At 32.1% G+C, this 22,654-nt stretch overlaps 1 protein-coding gene across 1 annotated transcript in view; it reads left to right on the forward strand.

Moving 5' to 3' along the window:
• The first annotated feature begins 691 nt into the window (after positions 1-691).
• Positions 692-22,654, forward strand: part of LOC124537452 (tyrosine-protein kinase Src42A) — a 62,386-nt gene continuing 40,423 nt past the window's right edge. The window contains exon 1 of the mRNA XM_047114304.1: positions 692-1,267. Within this exon, the coding sequence (XP_046970260.1) occupies positions 903-1,267 (365 nt within the window). The 5' untranslated portion in view covers positions 692-902. The remainder of the gene's footprint in view (positions 1,268-22,654) is intronic.

Consider the following 22,654-nt stretch of genomic DNA (forward strand, 5'->3'; position numbering starts at 1 on the left):
GCAGGGCAGAAGGAAGCGACATTCGTGGACGGGCGGTAAAAGGATATAATTATATACAATAAGCGGATAAATAATAAGTGTATCGATTGGTAAATTAATATAGTGACAGAAATTAATGTTATGTTAGTAGTTTTATTATAATGGTTATTACACTTTCATACATGGAACATATAATATTCACATGTATAATGAGTAAATTTGTTTACAGAATAAGAGAATGACTTTTCAAGCATATGTGAATAATAAAAAACCCGAAAATATAAAAAGCGCTCGAATGATCCGTTCGTTTCCGTAATTGGCGAAACCCATCAATGAAATCAGGTAAAATTTCTTATTAATTTTTGTTACAAAAAATTAAATGAATTACCTCCTTTTGACTCTGCCACTGTTAGCTATTTAACATAATTTGCTAAAGCGACATCTATCCGCGCTTTGGAACATTACTACGATAATTGTACAATTTAAAAATGGATACAAATTGTTCAACTAAATATTAATAGATGGCGACTGCGCCAAATGTTATATTTTAGAATATATATTATAATTATACATAATAAAATATATCAGTATTATACTTTTTAATTTATTTGTATATATTATAACACTTATTTATATCGTTTTAAAGATATATAAAGTTCTAAAATAAAATTCATAGACAATATATTATTAAATTGCTTAGTGTCTATGTTATCCCAAAATGGCAGCCCGTAGTAGTCATGTCGTATCGAGGTTTTATATTCTTTGTTTACCTTAAAATTATGTTTCTCGTTTATATTTTCTGACTTATAAGTGGCATAATAAAATGTTAATGGACAATCAAGACTTAAACAGTTGTTTGGATTTATACAAGTGTGTGATTTGACGTAAAACAAGTGATACCAGTCTCACCTTGTAAAGAGAAAATGGGGAACTGTTTTAGTAGCACGGGAGAAAAGGATTCCAAAAATAAAAATGAGCGGGTCAACCCCCATGAGGAAGATCCTAGACAATTTCAAACACCAGTGCCGACACCGCCCCCTGATCCAATAAGATCTACGGTGAATCAAGGCCCAGATACAAGCGAGGTCCCTCCCACCCGAATATTTGTTGCCCTGTATGATTATGATGCAAGGACCGATGAGGACCTTAGTTTTAGAAAAGGGGAGCATTTGGAAATCCTTAATGATACACAGGGAGACTGGTGGTTAGCTAGAAGCAAGAAAACAAAACACGAAGGCTACATTCCATCGAACTATGTCGCCCGCCTGCAATCTATAGAGGCCGAGCCGTAAGTACTCGAATATGTTTTATGCAATCGTTACAATAGTGAGCGGTTCCTGTACGATTTCTTTTCCTTTGCGTTATAAATACTGCAAGATTTAATTACTGTTTCTAAACATAGTTAGTTTTATAATAAATATAAATATTGCACTCAATACAATAACAATGTGATATCAATAAAAACATTTGATATTTTAACCGAGGTATCCTCATTATTATGTTATAATGTTTATGTAAATAATATAATAATGTTAATAAAAATAACAAGAAAATATATACCACATACAATTTGAGGTCATTCTAATAAATTATCTAAGTAAAAAAGATAAAACATGTATTAATTATAAACGGAAATATGACTCATTAAGTATGAAGTGAAAGCAAGGGGCATGCACACATTACAATGCACTCAAGAATGATGGAGTGAACTTATAGAGAAAGGTGATCTTAATACTATAAAGCTATTAGTACTGTCGCTTTTAATATTCACATTCATTTTTAAGAAAACTTTGAAATTATACCAAATTATCTATTTTTTATCATAAGTTTAAACATATCATTACACTGGTTCTACTTTTTTATCTATTGCACTGCTGTTCATATACAGTGATAACTTTCTAAATAAACACATAAATATAATTATTTATACGGTTAGTCTGTACACTTTGGGAAAATTAAATAAGTTTTTTTTGATTATTACATGTTTATAAATTTAGATTTTTATCTCTCCTATAAATCTAAAATATTGTAACATTATTTCATTAACTATTCTTTAATCATTGCCCTAGTCGTAAGATATGTGCAATTTATGAAAGATGTTTATATGCTTTTAGCAATTCAAAATATGTGCAGTGTAGAAAACCTTCATTTAGATGAACTTTGTTTTCTGTTTACTTTTAGTTGACAATAACATGTTTATAAAAACATCATCCCATTACTTGGTGAAATAGCTTCTTCCATCCAACATCCAGCCCATTTGAGGAGATAACACTCACTTATCATATGTTCTTCTGCTAAACAGCAATACTTAGTTATTACTCTGTTCTGGTTTGTAAGGTGAGAGAGACATTGTCTCTTCAGGCAGAATAACATAATTTTTTTTTAAATGAGCACACTGACAGTATGAGAATGTTAATTTAAAGAAAAATGTTAATTATTTCTTACATGACCTGCATCAGCTTTGAACCTACTGTCTGCTGCTAAAATCTACATATTCAGTCCATAGAGGCTGTCCCATTATAATGGTAAATCTAGTAATAATTTTCATTGAAGTACAATAATTTTTTTATTAACATAAGTATTAATAACATTAAATGCTTAAATATATACAAATATGAACTAAAATTAGTTACTGTATAAATCTTAACCCCGTGGCAGGGTGGCAAGAACGCCAGCAGTATTTCCTCATTGAATCGCAATTCTAAACTTCTGGGCAAAACGCGAACCAGCCCTCCTGTCATAATTGAAGTATTAAATTTAAAAAGTACCAAGATATAGTGAATATATACCTTCATGTTATTTGATTAAGTCTTCACTATTGCATGTGAAGATTTCCAAAATAACCTCTTCCCTATCAGCATTAATAAATGCAACAAAAAAATAGCATGAAACTTCAGTGTATTCATAAAACTTCCTAAATCAATATAGACAGTTATATTTATATTAGGTTAAATACTTGAACTGAAAGCAACAAGCTTAACTTGTAGCTCATCAGATAACAAGCATCTTATTATATACATATAGTATATAATAAGATTGGATAATAATCTTATCATATTTTATTTATATTAAAAATGTCAAATATAATTTCAATAATAATGTTCTCTCATTATAATGTAAAAGGTACCAGTGCTTCCAATGAGAAGTCTGGCATGCTGCCAAATGCTCCATACTCCTCTGGTATGGCAAGAGGGATGCATAAATACATTTTATACCGAATATAAATAAAAATGTAAAAGCCTTTTGTTCAGGAAAATTTTAATTCGTTTAATGAATATGACTAATATTATAAATATGGAAGTAAGAAGTAATTGTTACCTCTTCAAGTTTATACCTCTGAACAGATTTAGATAAAATTTCGTGTAGGTATAGCTAAAGTCCCGGAAAGGGCTTGGGCAGCTTCATTAAGACACCCCTCAAAGGGTAAAATGGAAGGTGAAAGTTTGTGCGCTATAAAGCTTTTTCATTTCTTGCTGCTGGTTATTTGATATAATATAGAATTTCCTTGATTACCTCTTGCATTAATAGTTAAATAAAGGCCCCAGATCCAAGGTTCAAATCGCAGTAAAGATCAATAAAGGTTATTGGGTTTTTCTGTTTTAAATTTCTCAGTAGTCGGTAGTTACTCGAAATGCTCATAAAGTCGTTGGTCCACTTGACCTCTCTCTCTGGCCGTGTCAGATTACCAGTACAGGGTAAAATAGGGTCACCCTAAAAACCATCATTAATCTATACATATGCATAATAAAATTGGAGTGTCTCTTTGTAATGTAAAAATAACCGTTTTTTACGAAATTCATTCAAGTATGTATATACATGGTTAATTATAATGATATATAAATAACATTTCATTATTTTTTTGTTTTTATGCATGTCTGTTTGTTCCGGCTAAGCTATATAAAATTCACGAAAAACGTACACGAAATCGCGGGCACAGCTTGTACTTATTATTATTATCAAATGCCATAACTCGAAATTGTACGGTTACGAATGAACGGTGTTCGCAACGAATATCTCAAATCGAATACAAATTAGGTAAAGATATGTTTTGCATTACCTTAAGTTATATTTAGTTTTTTTTTTTAATAATAATTGGATAGTCCGCTAAGCATAAAGAAGTTCTAAACCGAATTAATATTGAGCTCGAAAATAATATTCAAAATATTATTATAGTTATATAATATAGATCGTGCTATAATATTATAATATTACTTCAGATATTAAACATTGGAATATGTAAAGGAAAACCTTACAAGAAATTGGATATAACAAGAGTGTTAACAATTCAACTACTTAATTGTATAATTTTTTCGAATCTGCTTTCACATACTATCTATTTTGACGTGTCATGACTCGTTTGAATTTAACGCTATAATAATAATAATTATTGCGAATATTTTAAACTCGTATTGTGCAATCCTTCCAATCGTCATATTTGTATGGAGATATTTGTATGTAGAAAAATGCAAGCGAAAGTAGGTAAGATACACGCTGAGACTGATCGGACAGTTGACAGATTGTTATTGAAAATACTCGAGCTTATTCAAAATATTATATACTAACGCTACCCCGCGACTACATCTGTGTAATTTTTTGTGCTGTCCATTCAAATTTATTACGAAGGACCTATAAATGTGCTGGTAAAAGGTCCCAACTGCCAATTCACAAAGGCGATGTAAAGCAATGTTAAACTACCTTTAAATTGATAAACAATAATGTATAGTTATTTCTGTTTGGCAAAACAATTGAATATAAGTTGGTAATACCTAGACGGGCTTGCCAAACGTCCTATGATCAAGTAAATTTTATAATCGGTTCAGTGGTTTACTGGTGACCTTCGATAACAAATGTAAATACTTACTTAATCATTAATAACAATATAAGTCTATTCAATTCTTTATATTACGGCTTAAAGTAATTTTACTGAAAAAAAATGTAACTAATGACACGTGGGATATTTTATATAATCTGTGACATATGACGCAATTAAAAGCCAAATAAAAATGTCCATAAACAAATATTTTATAACTCTATGAGCAGTTTTTATTAATATTAGTAGATATAAATTGAATGTAAAAATATTAGGTATAGAATCTGTCATGTTATTGTCAATTATCGAAGCGAGACTTTCACTAATGAATTAATTTAATTAAAAAAAATTCGATACATACATATGTTGACACACGACTTAGCTAAATCCCTATTTATTTAAATAAAACTAATTATAACGGATGAATCGCGTATATTAAAAATAATTGTGATATGTATATTAAAAATAATATGTTTAAAAATAATTAATATACGCGATTCATCCGTTATAATTAGTTTTATTTAAATGTGTAATAATCGCGAAAATTTAAGACAACATTATCCCTATTTATTTATTTCTTTCTATATGTAGCGAATATTAATTCAATTGACATATGATTGTTCAATGTAAAATAAACTTCTATTGAACAAATGTTTGAGTGAACTGAAAAAGTATTTTTGGATTCGTAAAAAGAATCAAAAATAGTTTCTGTAGGGTAGTCGTGACGGCGTAACAGAGAGGCAATCCAGTGGACTTACTCCACCACGGTGCTCCATTGTGGATGTACATGCAGCAGAATTTCATAGTTATTAGTCAAATGCAACCTGCATCCTCACGATACTTTCGTTCATAGTGGCGCACGAGATGAATTATAAGCACAAATTAAGCACAAGCACATTCAATATATGCACGCGCTCTAACCACTGGACCATCTCGGCATTAATCTTAATATATAGAAGCAAAAGGAAACGGACAAAACTGCATCAATAAACTCATATGAACGGTATCGAATAAAATTATAAAACAAAAAAAATAATAATAAACAAAATTCCTTTTAAATTAGTTTAGAAAACTTTATGGCATTTCGAATTTTTATCATACCAAAGTTACGGAACTTTGGCATCGGCGACGAATCGATATAATAATTTTATTCATAAATGCACTTCCTTTTCTTATAATTTACCTGGCGCCGAGTTTTAGAGGCTCATGAATTTTATAGCATTCTTTACATATTTACAAACTCGTTATGATAATATTGATTTCATTGAATATAGGATAATGCGAACATCATGCGAGCTATTCGTATGTTAAATTAATAGTTTTGAAAGATTTTAAAGGATATCTTCTGAGAATCTGTAAAGTTGACAAATATCGTTTAAAACAAGGAAATAAGGTTTCAACACGGCTTGGTATATAGGTCCGTATGTATACAATTATTTGTCGGTACTGGATCTAAAAAGTTGGAATTTCAGACAGGGCTTATTACATAATATAATTATCTGATAAGAACGATTGTCTGAAAATTTCGACTTTCAAGGGCAAGAAATGAGAATCTTTGTGTGGAAGTCTTTGTTGTTTGAATTTGGAAGTATGAAAATATTAATACTTATTTTACGCGTACGTAAGTCAGACATATTATAGTGAAAAATATATAGAAATTAATTACTGTTTCGTTATATTATAGTGGTTAGCTTATTAATTTGTAGACAAGGACATGGGTTCAAATCCCATTTGGTAGGTCGATAAGCCGCTGCTCCTGCAGCCGTCTACTCACATATCCAACAGAGTATCTTGGTGGTAGAGCTTTGTTCAAGCCCGCCGGGTTTAGTACCAACCACTTGTCAGATTTTCTATGTCCAAACCGTAATATTTAGTATTGTAGAGATCCGGCTTGAAATGTGAATGAGATGATGTAGCTTCAGACACAAGGGACATAGCATTTTAGCTCCCAAGTTTGGTGGTGTATGAAATATTTATTATTTCTTATAACGCTCATGTCTATGGGAAGGTCATGATCATTTACCCTCCGGTGACCTATGCGCCCGTCATATCAGTCTTACCATTAAAACGAAGGAAAACATAGTAGTTCTTCTTCGTGTGCACTTTTGTACATTATACTAATCAGAAAAATTAAATGGCTTTTGGAGCTAATTAGTTTAGGAAATAATAATCAAGGACTCAAGTATGATGCTATTTTAAAATAATTCCTATTAAATACTTACATATCTCATTTAAAAAAAAAAACACATAAAAATTACTTTTCACTTTAAGAACAATTTCCTGTATTCCGATTATCAATTATATTTAATTACTTTTTAAATTGAAGCAATATATAAAAGCACTGCATGTTTTCTAAATTGAAATCGTCCGGAGGTTTTTAGGTCATTCGGTCGGAATGCAAGGGTCGTTAGTACCGAAACATCGATTATGATAAATGAAATTCTCCGTAAGGTAACGTATGATGATAAAATAAAATGATGTATGTGTATGCTTATTTTCGTTGCATTTATCTTATAACACACAACACGGCAGTAACTTGTCAACATATGAGTAAGAAAGTCGAATAAATAACATTTATCGTTGTATATCAACACGCATTTAATCGGTTTCAATGCTACAAATTATTTCGTACTACAAAGAATGGATAGTCGGTTTCGTTGTGACCTATTTGTCAAGCAATATCCGTCGCAGTTTCGTCCGTGCATTGTTAAAATATGTGTAATCCATTCCAATCACAGGATTAACAAAAGCAAATAATCAGCTTGAGAACTCAATTGACATGTTATTGGAAATATCTTCGAAAGTCTCGTATTCATTATAGTTTCATGAAAATTTATGTTTTGAATGTCGGTTAAGTTGCAATCTTTTGTAAGCAAAATTGAGGTAGATTGAGGTAGATGTATATGTGTGTAATATATAACATTCAAGAACCATTTGTAATGAAGAATATAGCAGAGTTATTAGTATGTTGTTTACCATTTGCGTTACCTGTAGCGTTTACCTAATTTCAGAAGCTTAAAGTACCGTATTTGTTTGCCTTGATGATTATGACATTGTCTTCACGTTTGGAAGCCTTCACCAAACACCAAATCCTTCCGAAGAAAGTTATTAAACAATGCTTCTTATTAGCATGACTTACGATGATAAAACGAAGACATTGACTGCAGGATCAAGCTACTAATTAAAACCTATAATTTTGTGGTTATATTAAATTTTGGGAACATACAAGATAGTCTCATAAATAGCATTTACTCTGATTTGTAGAGAGGGATAAATATAGTTCAATACGTCTAATAATTTCAAACTAAATTTCTCATGAACGTTTTGATTGCATTATTCCAATAGTAAATCAATCGATATAAAATTCAAACAAATTTTATAAAAAAAAATTCCATTGCTCTTTTGTATCAATCTTTGTATATTTATTTATTCTAATAACTAATTCTAATCATTATGAACGAATGACTACGTGCTCACCGTGCACGAATGACGTCGGTAGTTTTTATAGGAACTAAGGAAGACACGATTCAGAGCTGATGATTTTACGATTTGTAATGTATTTTAGTAGTATGAGCGAACAAAAACGTCCTCTGCAGTTTCCGCTGTCGCCGATAATAATACAGTATTCATTTCATTGTAATCATACACTTTTTATGCGTAATAAGCGTATCATTAAAACTAAATAACTGAAAAGATATGGTGACGCATCATCAAAGATTGTCTTCAAAACACCACAAAAGCTGTTAATAAAGAGAAAGCTATAAATTTAACGGAGTGAGATAATTTGGCACCTCTTGCAATTAGTTTAACAGTTATTTAAAAGAAATAAAATTCACTTAAGTCTTTTTAATGCTCGCAGTGAGTACATTTTATCGTGAATGGAAATATACAGGATGGAAATTTGAGAGCGAGAACAACCTTAACAGTTGAAGCGGCAAGAAAATGTTCTTAACTTATTGCCTTTATATTGATACACATCTCGTTTAAATATTTCTTATTGAAATTAAATTATGAATATTCAGAAAAGATAAGATGAGATAGGTAACAGAAGTCGTATTTGTAACCCAAGATGATGGGTTAAATTTAAAAAAAAAGTTACATGAATTTTAATATATAAAAACATTTAATCAATTTCATCATGTATAGGACCTTATGCATAAAGCAAATAAATAATTTAGATGTGCAAGTAAAGCAAATTAGTATTTACTCTAACAAATGCAGAATAAGAGTAATTTTAGTTAGGTGGACAACAATGTTAGTGTAACTGATAAAATTGTTATTTTAGGTTGCATTCAAATGCATTCAAAGCTCCAGTGAAATAGTCATTGGTCATCGCTTTCAGACTCAAATCTGCATTCGATTAGGAAAAATATACACCTAGGTGATATTTATACTGCTCGTTCAGTGTATTTTGGATATATTTATTTAACAGCTCTACATTTTTGTATGGTCTCACAGCTCTGGACCTGAGCCGAGGAAGTCTCGACTCCCTTCGAAATATTTGTATTACGATGGTATCACATTATATTAACAACAATGTTGTGTATATGTTTTAATGCTGATTATTTTGATAAAAACAATGACGTTTTAAAAACACGTAAAAGAAAACTTGTAATATCAGGGTCCCTTGTCAGCAAAGTCAATTCATTTTCTTTGGATCAGGTAATCTCTTCTATAATGAAAATGGTCAAATACTTAGTTTTGCCAATTCAAAAATTTAAATCACCTATTAAGAAAACTAAGTTAAATAAGAGCTATAATAATAACTTACCATATAGGTATATATAGTCACTTATTATAGAGCGTATTAAGTACATTTGTTATTGATTTCATTATTCTGAAACTCATATTACTTTAGGTTGTCTGTAAGAAATCTATTATGTACTTGTTTAAGCTCTATAACACAATTTTCCATGTAAATTTCCTCAAAAATGATAAGTGTAATATATAGATAGTAAATCAAATAAAACAATAATAACTTGTGACCATTTTCATTCTATTCGAGTGTGGCTAACAATAGTCGTATGCAAATGTATAACGTTACGCTGAAGACAGGGAATAATATATTAAACGACCTTATTAGTGATTACTGTACATTGTGTTGTGCATTCGAAAACAATATTTTTTGTTTACAAGGCTTTAAACTGTACGGTGAGACAAAGAAGCTGCCTTCAAATAATTAAAACCGCCATGTTCCGCACTTCCACGGTGGCTGTGCAAACAAGGTCGACTCACATCGACTATTTAAATTGAAAACAGTTGATCATCTCGTTGTTTTATTGAAATTAAATCGCTTTTACTTTGCTACTATTAATTTATGCTAAAATCACATCCTTAACCAAAAATCTAGAATATTTTTGAGCTCTTCGAAATCTAATCGAAATCCTATCATTTCTTGGTAAGTAATATAATTTTTGAATGCTCAATAAATGTCTAACATTAACTCAATGTATAATATAGGGAACTGAACATGAGGAAAATCAAATGTATCGAAGTATAAACTATGAAAACTAATACCAGTTGCCGTCTCGGTAAAACCGACGCGCTTACAAGGAAACACTTCCTGATCAAACAAACAAATTGTAAGACAAATATTAAATGGCGAAGTTCCTATAGTTTGTATGTGGCGTTCGTGCCGCCTGGATACTTAACTAATAGCTATTCCTGCTGCTTACTTAACGGTGTGCTTGATGACTTGAATAAAACCACCAACAGTACAAACATTTTATGGGTCTTTAGCGTTAGAAAACATAAGATCGTTCTCCTCTTACACGAGCTTTCGTTTATTGCATTTTCCCATTATATTAACGTGACTCCATGTCAACGACCATTGTCAAAATAATTTCACATAATATTAACTCTTCGTTTCTAATTGTAATTCTCTAGCGAGTCTTAAAGCGATAAAATTTTAAGTCAATTTTGTCTTGTTGTATTTGTATGATAGCTTAATAGTAATTCTATAATCAAAAGGATTTTCCGATTATCATATTACACCAAGTCGAATTCATTTTACTCGATCCTAGTTACAATAATTTATGTACCTATAAGGCTTGATACACTTACGACTTTCTTTGTGTCTCTCTTTTGTCTCACTTGCCGGATGTTCGATGTACATGATTCATTTCTGTTTTTATTTTTCATAAAAAAAACTTCACCTATTCAAGATAAACTCGATACATGGATTGTGTTTATTCATGGCATGCAAGCGCGATCCTGGATTGACAGGAAGTCAGCCGGTTCGCTGAATCGCACGGTCGCGTCAACCGACATACGACACTTACCAGCGCATTCTGATCAACCATTAGCAATAAACAATTTACATATACTGCGAATACAGCGCTAATTCATACAGTTTGAAATTGGCTTACGCGAAAACTATTTATTAATTAGTTCCATAGAACATTCGAGTCGTTTTTATTTCGAAAATTAAAAGATTTGCAGAACTCGATAGGTACGGCTAAAAATACTATTCTAATTTTAACCTGAACTGTTGCGAACTAGCAAAACTTGTATTATGTTGTAAAATAAACTGAGATATCTTATAGCTTATTACATACTGCCGTTTTACATAAATTGCTAATTGAAACACTTTAGCGTTCCATAAAAAGTAGTTATCTCATAATACTGTTTCTTGCTAAACGTAGGTAACATCACCAGCTCAAATTTTAAACAAATCTAGTAGTTTTTAAATTACTCATACAATTTTAATCGCTTCTAGAAAAATGTCCTTGAAATATTGTACGCATTGCATGCGGGCGCGATTAAAGATGATTACCCACAGGCTATGTTAATTTTCCAATCTATCGGCATACTCGCAGAAGCAATAAATATAAAGAAACAAAAACTCAAAGATAAATGTTAAGATTTTCTCTGAAGAAATTGTCCTATATTTGTAAGGCGTCGAAACGGATGAGGCGAGATGTTCAATTGACCCAACAGGTGATGTGTTGGGTGTGCCTCTAACGGCTTCTCAAAACCCACATTTCCTAGTAAAGATGGCTCGCCACCGGCTGAGGAGACAGGATGCACGAGTTCACCGCCCCGGTCCCGTCCATAACGATCCGTTGTAAACCTGCACTTAGTTAACATAAATTGTCGTTGTAACACCCCTGTACTACATGTTTAAATAACTTAATAATAATAATTTTCATCTCTAATCTGTTTGGTTCTGCGACCGCGATATGTTTAGTCATTACATGTTTGAAACTAATAAGGAAAACAACAGTGAACTTAGATGTTTGCTTGCAATAAAACACTCACAATATAAAATATAAAAAATATACCAGTTCAGCTGCCAGGTACTTGGTTACATACTTTAGTTAAACAAATAAATAACAAGTTAGTTAATTACATCATTTGTATTACTGTCTGCTTTAGTAAAGCATTTGACATCAAGTTTTTTTTTTAATCTCGAAACGTTATATAATCGTCGTAAATATGAATTTATAATATAATGGGCCTTTCACAAAACGTCCGATCTCTAGGAGTATTAAGTGAAGTTGATTTTCTGATCCTATCAAAACTGAGGACATGTAACGCAGACGAGTCTACGCGGTCATTGGCTTGTTGCATAAGCCACGCGTTCACGTGCTAGGGCGGATGATCTACACGTCTAGTGATAAGTGGGGTTCTAGGGCCCTCAAGTTTGATTTAAGAGAGAGCAGTGGCCGAGATCGCATGCAATTAAGGTCACTGCAGACGATGTATCGCGTACGAACGTTGCCCCTATTCACATTCACGACTAGGCAAACTGCATATATAGAATTACTTCGCTAAATAAACATTTTTACAGGTAATTTATATTGCATATAGTCTCATTAAAAAGTTATTACAATAAATAGAATGATACAATTGCGAAGAATAATTTTGCATGTAATAACGTAAATTAACAATTTCACAGGACATAATCTTTTCCCTTGTTAATTACTACTCTCCAAAGTGATAGCAACATTTTTATATAAAGCTGATGATAGTATGATTGAAGAACAGGTAGGTATGTACAGCAGTTAAATATATAGTTATCGAATTTAATTCACTTAAGACCCCAATTAATGCTTGAAGCCTTACAAGTAATAATCCGGTTGGTCCGTGGATCCGCCCCGTCGCCACGCAAATGATAGCTTCCCTTCGCTAATGGTCTAAGTGCAGGGGAAAATTCGCATCACACGCGCAGACGAACGATTAAACACTACTGGCGCCACTGATGTATTACCCGGTCCGCGTCACGGATGTATTTGCAGTAGAATTATGTTATCAGTATCTGTAATATTGCCTACATTTATAAAATGTAACTTATGATCACTATTTATTAATAATATAGACGATTTCATTTGATCGTTTTCTATTTTGTGACTGAAATCATTGCTAAGTCATTATTTTATGGATGTCAATTGTGTGACAAAATCGACAGGTGCAAATAAATGTGTATGAATAATTATGTCATTACTCATTCGCAAGATTAAGTAACAAAGAGGTAATAACATAATATACGATCCATTTCTTGGAGTTATTGGGGAAACGTGATCGTAAACTAGATGAAACGTGACAAAAGAAACAATAGAGCACAAAACATTAGTTCAGGCTACGGACGTCACTAAAAATCTGTGCATTATTTATATTATATCGTATAAAGAAAAACATTAACTCATTCCGTTGTTTATTATAATTATTTTTTTTATACTTGACAACTACATGCCCTTTGCTATTTTCAAATACATATATAAATGTTGCCATATTCGATAAAAGTTTACGATGTGTAAATTCAACTTAAGCTTACAAATCATGCAATTAAAGACAAACCAAACATGTAAAATTTTATATCCGAATTAAATATTTGGTTTTATAATTCATTAAAATATATAATTAGTGTTTTAGTATGCAACCCGCGACAAGGTCCTACATATTCATGAAAGGAATTTTATTTAATTATATTACTGGTAAGATTTAATATAATTGTCTTTACTTTCACGTACGATCCTAGTGGCGCCGATGTCTGTACAGCCTACGATTATTTTTAGATTAGAAATGGGCTCAACCGCTTTACGTAATTGAACAAGTCGCATACGCGGCTGGATCCTGAGCGTTTGCTTCTAAATATAGTCACAGAGGTGGTGTGCAATTATACCTTATTATCGCATGTTTCAACTGGAAGGCAGGCTGCTTCTTGCCACAGTTATTAGTTGCAGTTTCTTTAGAAAGTGTCCAGATGTGACGAAACTGAAACGAGCATGTTGACTTGTTTACAGAATGACCGGAGAGCAATTTCCCTTGTATTGACGACTTTGTAATGTCGCGTGCGTGCCGTAGCTAACTCCCGGCTGCATTCAACACTCGGCGCGTTGTAAACTTTTGTAAATTAGGTCAGTTCCCTTGACAGTAATAATAACATAACATACCATATGTAGATTAGTAGAATTTGTAACGCAGTTAATCTAACACCAGGATCCGTATAATCAAGAAGAATTCGAAAGGTTCACTTTACGTGGTATTTTACCAGGTACATATATTCGGAGAAATGGTACAGATGATATGTAAAGCCACCCACGCGCCAAACCGCACGCACCCATGTCATGGTCGATTTTGTGTAGTCAAACGTCAAGACCGTGAAAACAACTTGACACACATTTTATGTGGTACAGACTTACTGGATCGCTGAAGTGCCTGCAAGTGATGGCACTTTCAGCGCACTGTGAGCGCCCACGTCGATTTTGTTATTGATAATTTTTTAACTGCAGTATTTTCACTATGACATTTAATAAATACTTTCACTTATTCCCATTTTTTTGTTTTGCTTGTATAAATCTACCTTCCGATCTCGAATGCGGCTGTCATTCCGTACATTTTCGCTGTCGTCTTATGTGTCATTTTATTGACATAGTTAATCCTAATTACAATTTCAAATATGTCTATGACGCATTGCAAATTAGTATGTGATCAGTAGTCGAACAATTTTTGTTGGCAGCCGCATAATGTAATGCAAAAAAGTCCCGTCAATTATCACGTGTCTCGTATCTCGTACTGATCAGATCCTGGTACCGGCGATTGTCCATCACCGAGATGATGTAAAAGGCTTTCAGCGAATCGTACGCGTTGTAAATTTCCGTTGACCCAGATATGATTAGAAACCTCAGCGAACAGTGAAAATAATATTTTTTGCTGTATGCCAATTTTATCGGTAACGAAGCGTCGCATACACGAGATGTGAATGCGACATTCATAAGTGAGAGTTTTGCAATGCCAAAACTGGTATGTGTACCGCAAAACATTCGCGCGTAATTAATTTTTTCTTAGATATTGATACTTCCGGCTTTTCTAAAGCGATCGTTGTTTATTTTAAGCATAAAATGTATCTACATTAACGATTCCATGCGCAGATTAAAGTTGACATGTCTCATATGCCAAACTTATTTTATTCCTCTAAATACAAAAGGTTAAATTTGCATTTTCGTTACATATGTACTAATACTTGAGATTATAATTCTGAATCGACTTGGACTTATTTAAGTTATAAGGTAAAGGAGATTTAGTTTTGATAAAGCACCTAGATTCTGACATGTTCCTCGCTAAAGATGTTCCGTCTAAAAGATGACAAAATGGAGGGTAAAGTAGCGACGATGCTTACTTCGTACCATTATAATTAGGAACTTATTAAATAAGTATATACCGAGTATTTAATGTCATTTATTGAGGTGACGTAATTCAAAACAAGGCAAAGCAAGCTTAGTGTAATTTAACAATTTTAATCACATAATAATTTTGGCATACCATTAGTGAGTGTAAGTTGAGTGCCGGGAATTCCGGCTCCGACAACTTGAGAATTGACGCGTCTTAGATCAATTTTACCCTGTACTCTAGTAGTGAATTGTAAGGTGGAAACAAATCGAGGATACAATCCTTAAAGCCTGAGTGAAAAACAGAAGTCCATGCAAAAAAACGGTGATTGCTTATAAAGGAAAGGGTCACCACAATAACTACAGAATACTACGTTTTACAATTTAACCAAACCAAGACATCAAAGAAAGACATTAAGGAAATCAAAGATGTTACTTTTATAAGACGCGTCGGTGTGCGTTTGAGTATGTTACCGATTATTTATTCCTAAAGGTGCAATGCCTAGCCCTTCTTCTATTCTTCAGTTCAGATTCATATCTTTAGAGATTTTGTTTTGATTAAAAATTAAAAAAAAAAACGATATGACATTTGTCAGGCGATAATAATCAAATCAATTAAAATATAATAATGAGTAGTTTTCTTTAGCGCCCCTCCATTTTGCAGGCTTTGGCCGGGAGCCAAATTAATGAATTTGATACAAAACTTTAACCAATACATGTATAAAACCGTTATATTTTAAATTAAAGTAAATCGATTCGATTATATTTCGTTCCATTTTACGTTCAAGTAAATTTTTGTATAAAATACGTAATATATAAGATATGTCATATAAAATATTTTCTATAACGAGTTGAGTTTAGATTGGATTACAATATGATGTATACAAACGTAATTATATTTTATATCTCTTAAAATCTTAACAGCCAATATTATCTCGTACGGGGCGTTAAATTCATTTTATTATCAATAAATTACGAGACGATCTCAAAACATATTGAGCTCGTTTTATTTAAAAAAGTGAAGTACGTTTCATCTAGATAAAATGGTTATTATAACTTGTTTTGACAGGGTTGTCGCATAAAATTTTATAGATCAGTGAAAAGGATAATAAATGAATAATAATTTCCGTTTAGAATTTATGATTATAAAAATATTATTTCGATTCAAATTAATTATCTATTCAACCTGATTTTGTCTAAAATATTAATTTGAATTTAATATATAATACGTGAATCTTAGAGTTTTTAGACACCAACTTTATACGAAGCATTAATATGCTATTCGAGTCGAAATTTAAATGTTTAAATTTTTTTTACGTAATACTGTATTGTTAAATAAGCACGAAGGTATTACATGAAAACGTTTACACATTAAATTGGACGCGCCTTCTTTTACTGTTTTACATTATTTTTTTAAATTATAAAGTAACAATTTAGACCTATGCCTATGTATGCCTATAAAGAGTAATTAATAATAATGAAATTTATAACGTTACGTATGAACTTACCGAAAACCGAGTTTTGAATGAAATACTAGATAGATATTAGTGTTTGTTTTTTACAAGAATTAAGTAACGAATTGTTTGTGTATTTGTTTGTTGCGTATGTGTCGTATATAAAGTGCGAGTTCAGTTCTAATCGCGAACGTCTTAGTCTGTTTCTACACCGCGGAGGAAACGCCTTGCGCGAGCTAGGTCGTTCATCGACCCGCGCTGCTCCGCGGTTAGCGATTGTTTATACACCATTAACCAAACAATGTTTTGCTACTTCGTGACATTCCTTTGTAATCATTTTGAAATGTAGGTTAAGGCTTCTCTTTCATGAAATCATTTTTAAACGTATTGTTTTCGACCCGTTTATTACATTATCCTTTGCAAGCTTTCGGTTTTTAGTATTCTGCAACAGATGAAGCCGGGTAATTATCTGATACTACGTCTAGCTACAAAGTAATAGATAAACAGTGTGTATCAAAAAATGACAAGCATTAATTAGCCTCGTATGTATATAAATAAAAACTGAAAGCTCAGGACAATCTAATATATCAAATGCTCCACATTCTATGTTATTAATTAAATTTGTAAGTCGACCTCTTAGCATGAATAGATACGAGCTAAGCAAATGTCTAATAAAATTATATTTAATGTTTATATTTTGAATGTATAAGTAGTTAATCGTAATTTTCAATAAATTAATTAAATACAGCTAAAAATCGGATTCGCTACTTGTTTGCAAAAGGAATTGCATTTTTCGATTGATCTCTAATCGTTACTACAATAAAAATTTTGGGAAACTTATGTTGCTCAAACAATACAATATCATATCTATTAACTATTAATCTTTCTCACAATTCATTGTTATAAAAGTATCAATTTAAATATATATCTAAAGCAAAATTATTGAATTTTCATAAAAACTAACTCTAAACTCTTAATTTTGCAATAAAACTATTCTACATCTAAAAAAAACTAAAAATGTAAGTACCAATAAAATGTTACAAGTACAACGCTTAAGAACTCAACCCTACCGATAAAAAACACAAATAGACTAAGCGCATTCCCCATTCTATAGCCCATTTTATGAAGCACCAGCGTTTGGGAGCAACAAACTATTCATTAGCGTTTTATTCTTAGAACAGATAGCCTTGGATGTGTTCAATAATTGTCTATTTTCTCTATCGTCTAAAGGCTCTAGCTTCGATATATACTTTGTTTAGTTTAGCGGAGACATTTTGTGCTTTTTAGTCGTGTTTTAAAGCTCGGACGAGAGAATGCGGTGCGCAGGACATACGTAGGCGCCGTTCAGTCGCGCCGCAACTTTCTACGTGCGCGTCTAGAACGCTCTTAAACCGTAATCTCCAGATTGACGTACTTCGCGAACGTTACGACAGGCAAATTAAACTGCACATTACGTTGCTAATAATTTCCAATTCGCCTTTTAATTGGAATCCCCCAACAGCCAATAATAATTACATCGGTTTTTGTTATCGAAATTTCTCTCAAAAACTTAGATGGACGCAACAAAAAACGAATATTATTTAAAATATTAAATATTAATTTTAAAAATTTTGTGTTCCAGTTATTGATGATTATCGTATATTAACATGATTTCTGTCTCCGTCTTCAAAGTATTTTGAAATAAATATTATTTTATGATATTTGTCATTAAAAGGAAATTAAAATCTCATATCATCGAAAATGTTCTATTTGTGTGCACAAAAAATGCAACTAAGTAGTGTACCCGTTTCTCACATTGCATACAATATGTTCGTATCTCATAAGGTAAAAGTTACTACCTCATTGCTTTAAGGAAATCAGTAGCTAAATTAGTAAACTAAATTATCTTTGAACTATGAGTTCTGTACAATCTAGACGCAAGTGTATTTTCCTCTATAAGTAGGCACATGAGAAAATTGTTTATCATCATTAATATTTTATTACATACGCACTGCAGTGCGACTTAATACGCATGAATGTTAGTTAGAGAATGTAATTTCTCAACTCTCATATGTGCACTATTTCAATAAATACAAGCATGCTCTTTAGCTAAAAGCATGCTTTCTGATCCAGAATTTAAGCAATTCTTGCAGTTATTAAAAAATCTCAGGATAAATAAATAGGCAATTACTAGAAAATATCAAAAATGGCTTAAAAATTCTCCACAGATAAGCTAAGAAGGTTCGCAGTTCGTTCTTTCCTTATTGCAGTTCGTTACAGGTATTCTTGATGCGATTTTGTTTCTATCCACAAAGAACATTTATAATTCCGGATTAATTAATATCACTGTCATTTTATATAGTAAGTTTTCTAAGATACGGGCATACAGACAAAATAAATATATTTGATTTACAGACCCCGTCCCGTTACAGATTTTATGTAAATCGTGTATTTAGAAATTTCTTTAGATATTGCAACGTTAATATCAAGACTTGTTTTTTGGACATTTAAAGGAGGACTTCCTTTCAATTTCCAATCATTTCGATCAAATACATTCAAGTGTATTTTCTCTTAATTACACACGCAAATACTTCTCATATATATGGTTTGAAGACGTGTCTCGTAAGAAGATACAACTTCATTTAATGAATTCAATGTAGGTGCTTTTTTACTGTAAAAGGTTCAAAATGCGAATACTTTTCGATTAGTATCAAAGCGGAAACGTAAGAACTGTGTCTTGAATGGGCTTGATAGACGAGTAGGTATTTGTTTACATTAGTCATTTCCTCGTATTCAGTTGTGCCCGCATCGGTGCTACATCTACAATGAATAATGTAGACACTACACTATACGCGCTTCGAGTGAAAGAACGCGAAGTCCATTAATATTTCAGTAACTAAAATATTATAATAACATAAATAATAAATTGAAATGTGTCCTTGATTCAAAGTAAACTACACCTCGTTTGTACTGATGTCCGAATATGCTCCCAGAGGATATCACATGACCGATTTCTGACACGGCAACCATTCGTTCTCAAAGGAGCCATATTACAATAAGACCGCGAGAAATGTATTCAAATGCTATTCCCTCAACCACATAATGCGATTTGACGGCATGAACCGAAAGAGTTCAAGCCCAGGAGACTACTTACTCAGGACATCCACTAGGAATTTCTTGACAAAAAGTCTAATCACTTTTTTATTTGCCTTGATTCAGGGTATGCAGGATTTATATAGAAACTTCCCAGGTTGCCACATGAGTGCCGAAGGGATTTTTTGTCACACGTAATAAAACGTGATCATGTAACGACTGAGAATATATAGTTCTTGTAGTTCTTAATGACGTTACATTTAAAAAAAATCGGTGTGCGTGCAGGACGGTCTTAATTTTTTTTCAACAATTATTGTCTATTAAAGAAGCTTATACATCTGAGTATAAAAAAAAAAGTTTTTCAAGTATAATTTTATGTGAATAACTAAAAAAACGTCTGATTTATTTTTACAAAAAAAATAAAAATAGTCTGAGTGCTATAAAAATAACGAAATTAAAACCTGAAAATTTTAAGAAATTATTGGCAAACATTTAAAGAAAAATGGCTTTTTTCAAAAATCTAGCTGATAGTAAGTGGTCAACTTTACCCATAGACACTGACACTGGACTGATATTGCAAGTAGTATAAACCACTCGATAGTCGATGCGCTGCCAACCAAAGATTTATGGTTTTATATCCTTAGGGCCTGTTATTAAACTGACTCACTCGCGTACGTTTGATACTTGCTACGAAATATCGCTAACTAGATGGTACCCAACGAGACTGACTAGAGAAGGTACTGATTACTAGAAAAGGTACTGTTGGTGCATATAATTATTATTGTTTTCATATTCTATTTATTTATATAAAAAAAGATATATCATAAAATTATTATTAAGTGTATCTAGAAAGTTTATTTAAATACCTCTTAGTTTTAAAGTTTCAGTACTTAAGATGTTTGAGCTTTGAGGTTGACCAAAAATTTTAAAGGATATGATTTTTGTGTAAATTTTACAGCATGAAAATATTTTTAAGCTTTTCGGTGTCTTTAATTTTGTTTTCTTTTTCCACGAATTGCTTAATTAATTTAAGTTCAACATTTGTTCAAATAGACTATGAACCAATTTAAGAAAATAACCATTTATAGTGAAACTAATGACGATAATTGCATTAAAAATATATGGCAAAAATGGATACTTATAAAGCGAACAAACATATCTAGACTAACATAACAGCGGTTTGTAGTTAGTTAAACTTATGAATTTTATATTTATTTAAGATTTCATTTACGGAGTATTTAATTGTATATATATGCCAGCCTATACTTAACAAAATGTTACCTACGTCAGCAAGTATAAAAAAAAGAAGTAGTCGTTGATCATGAAACTGAAATACATAAATATATTTTTAATTTTCATGTTATTTAAAAAAAAAAAAAATCCATATTGATATGTCTAAAACAATATCGAACTCATAGACACAGTAAAACCTGCTGAGAGATATGTAGCTATGTAAGACATTGCGTAACTTTTTTTTTTATATATAAAATAATCGTTGTACGGATAACGGAACTCTACCACTCGAATCAATTTGCACTTCATTGGTTTTGAATATTATGAATGAACATCAGCGTCACCGATCATCTGTCTATAATGTAGTTAGACAAGATTCGAATTACGTAATCGTCGATAGTTATTCGTTAAATACTTGTCAAATGTAATTATATTCTTTTCAATAATTCCTAATTATTTTACCAAATAGTGACCCTAAGCAAAAATTCGGGGAGTGTTTTTGATGTTTGCTTTGTCTTGGTGGTAGGGCTTGGTGCTAGCCCGTCTGGTTAGGTACCACCCACTCATCAGTTATTCTACCGCCAAATAACAGTACTCAGTATTGTTGTGTTTCGGTTTGAAGGGTGAGTGAGCCAGTGTAACTACAGGCACAAGGGACATACCATCTTAGTTCCCAAGGTTGGTGGCACATTGACGATGTAAGGAATAGTTAATATTTCTTACAGCGTCATTGTCTATGGGTGATGGTGACTACTTACCTTCAGGTGGCAAAAGCTCGTCCGCCAACCTATAACATAAAAAAAAACTCAAATTTAAAAAGTTGTAATTAAACAGTGGAGGTAATAACAAGAAGGTTCGGTCGAACGGGGCAGTATTAATTGAAAGTGCCATGTTAATGCATGCTGGTAAAAAAGCGAACGTCGCGTATGACTCGCTTAGGCGCCGCCTCCTGGCGCCAACGTCGCCGCGGCCACGGCTTCCACGAAATTACTGTGCTAGTACTGAACGTCATGAATATGCACTGACAGCCACTCAAAGCGTCGTTACCACTACCATTTCTTGTCAACAACGAGTAATTCCCGCTGGAAATTGTTTGTGTTATACTATTTTCCGCCCGCGGTTTTGACTGTCATTATTTACAGGAGTTAGGAATAGAAAGTAATCTATTTGCTATAATTCCAGACTTGTGTCTTATTTTGTTCAGATCCGTTGAGTAGTGATTTGGTAATAAACATACGTCCATCAAAACTCATGCATTTATCAATTTATTAAGAAGTAATTTAACATTAATTAGCACAAATAATCGTTCTTCACTAATGAACAGGTAATTTACATTCGTGTCTGTATAAAGATTTCACCATTCAAAATGTGCTAAAAAACAGTAGTCTAAACTTTTATTGTTATTATAATAAAGAATGAGCATTTGTTTGTTTATTTTTAGGCGGTAATCTCCGGAACTAATGATCCAATTAAAAAAAATCACAGGTCTTCTACCA

Source organism: Vanessa cardui, chromosome 18 (assembly GCF_905220365.1).
Source record: "Vanessa cardui chromosome 18, ilVanCard2.1, whole genome shotgun sequence".
NCBI lineage: Eukaryota > Metazoa > Arthropoda > Insecta > Lepidoptera > Nymphalidae > Vanessa > Vanessa cardui.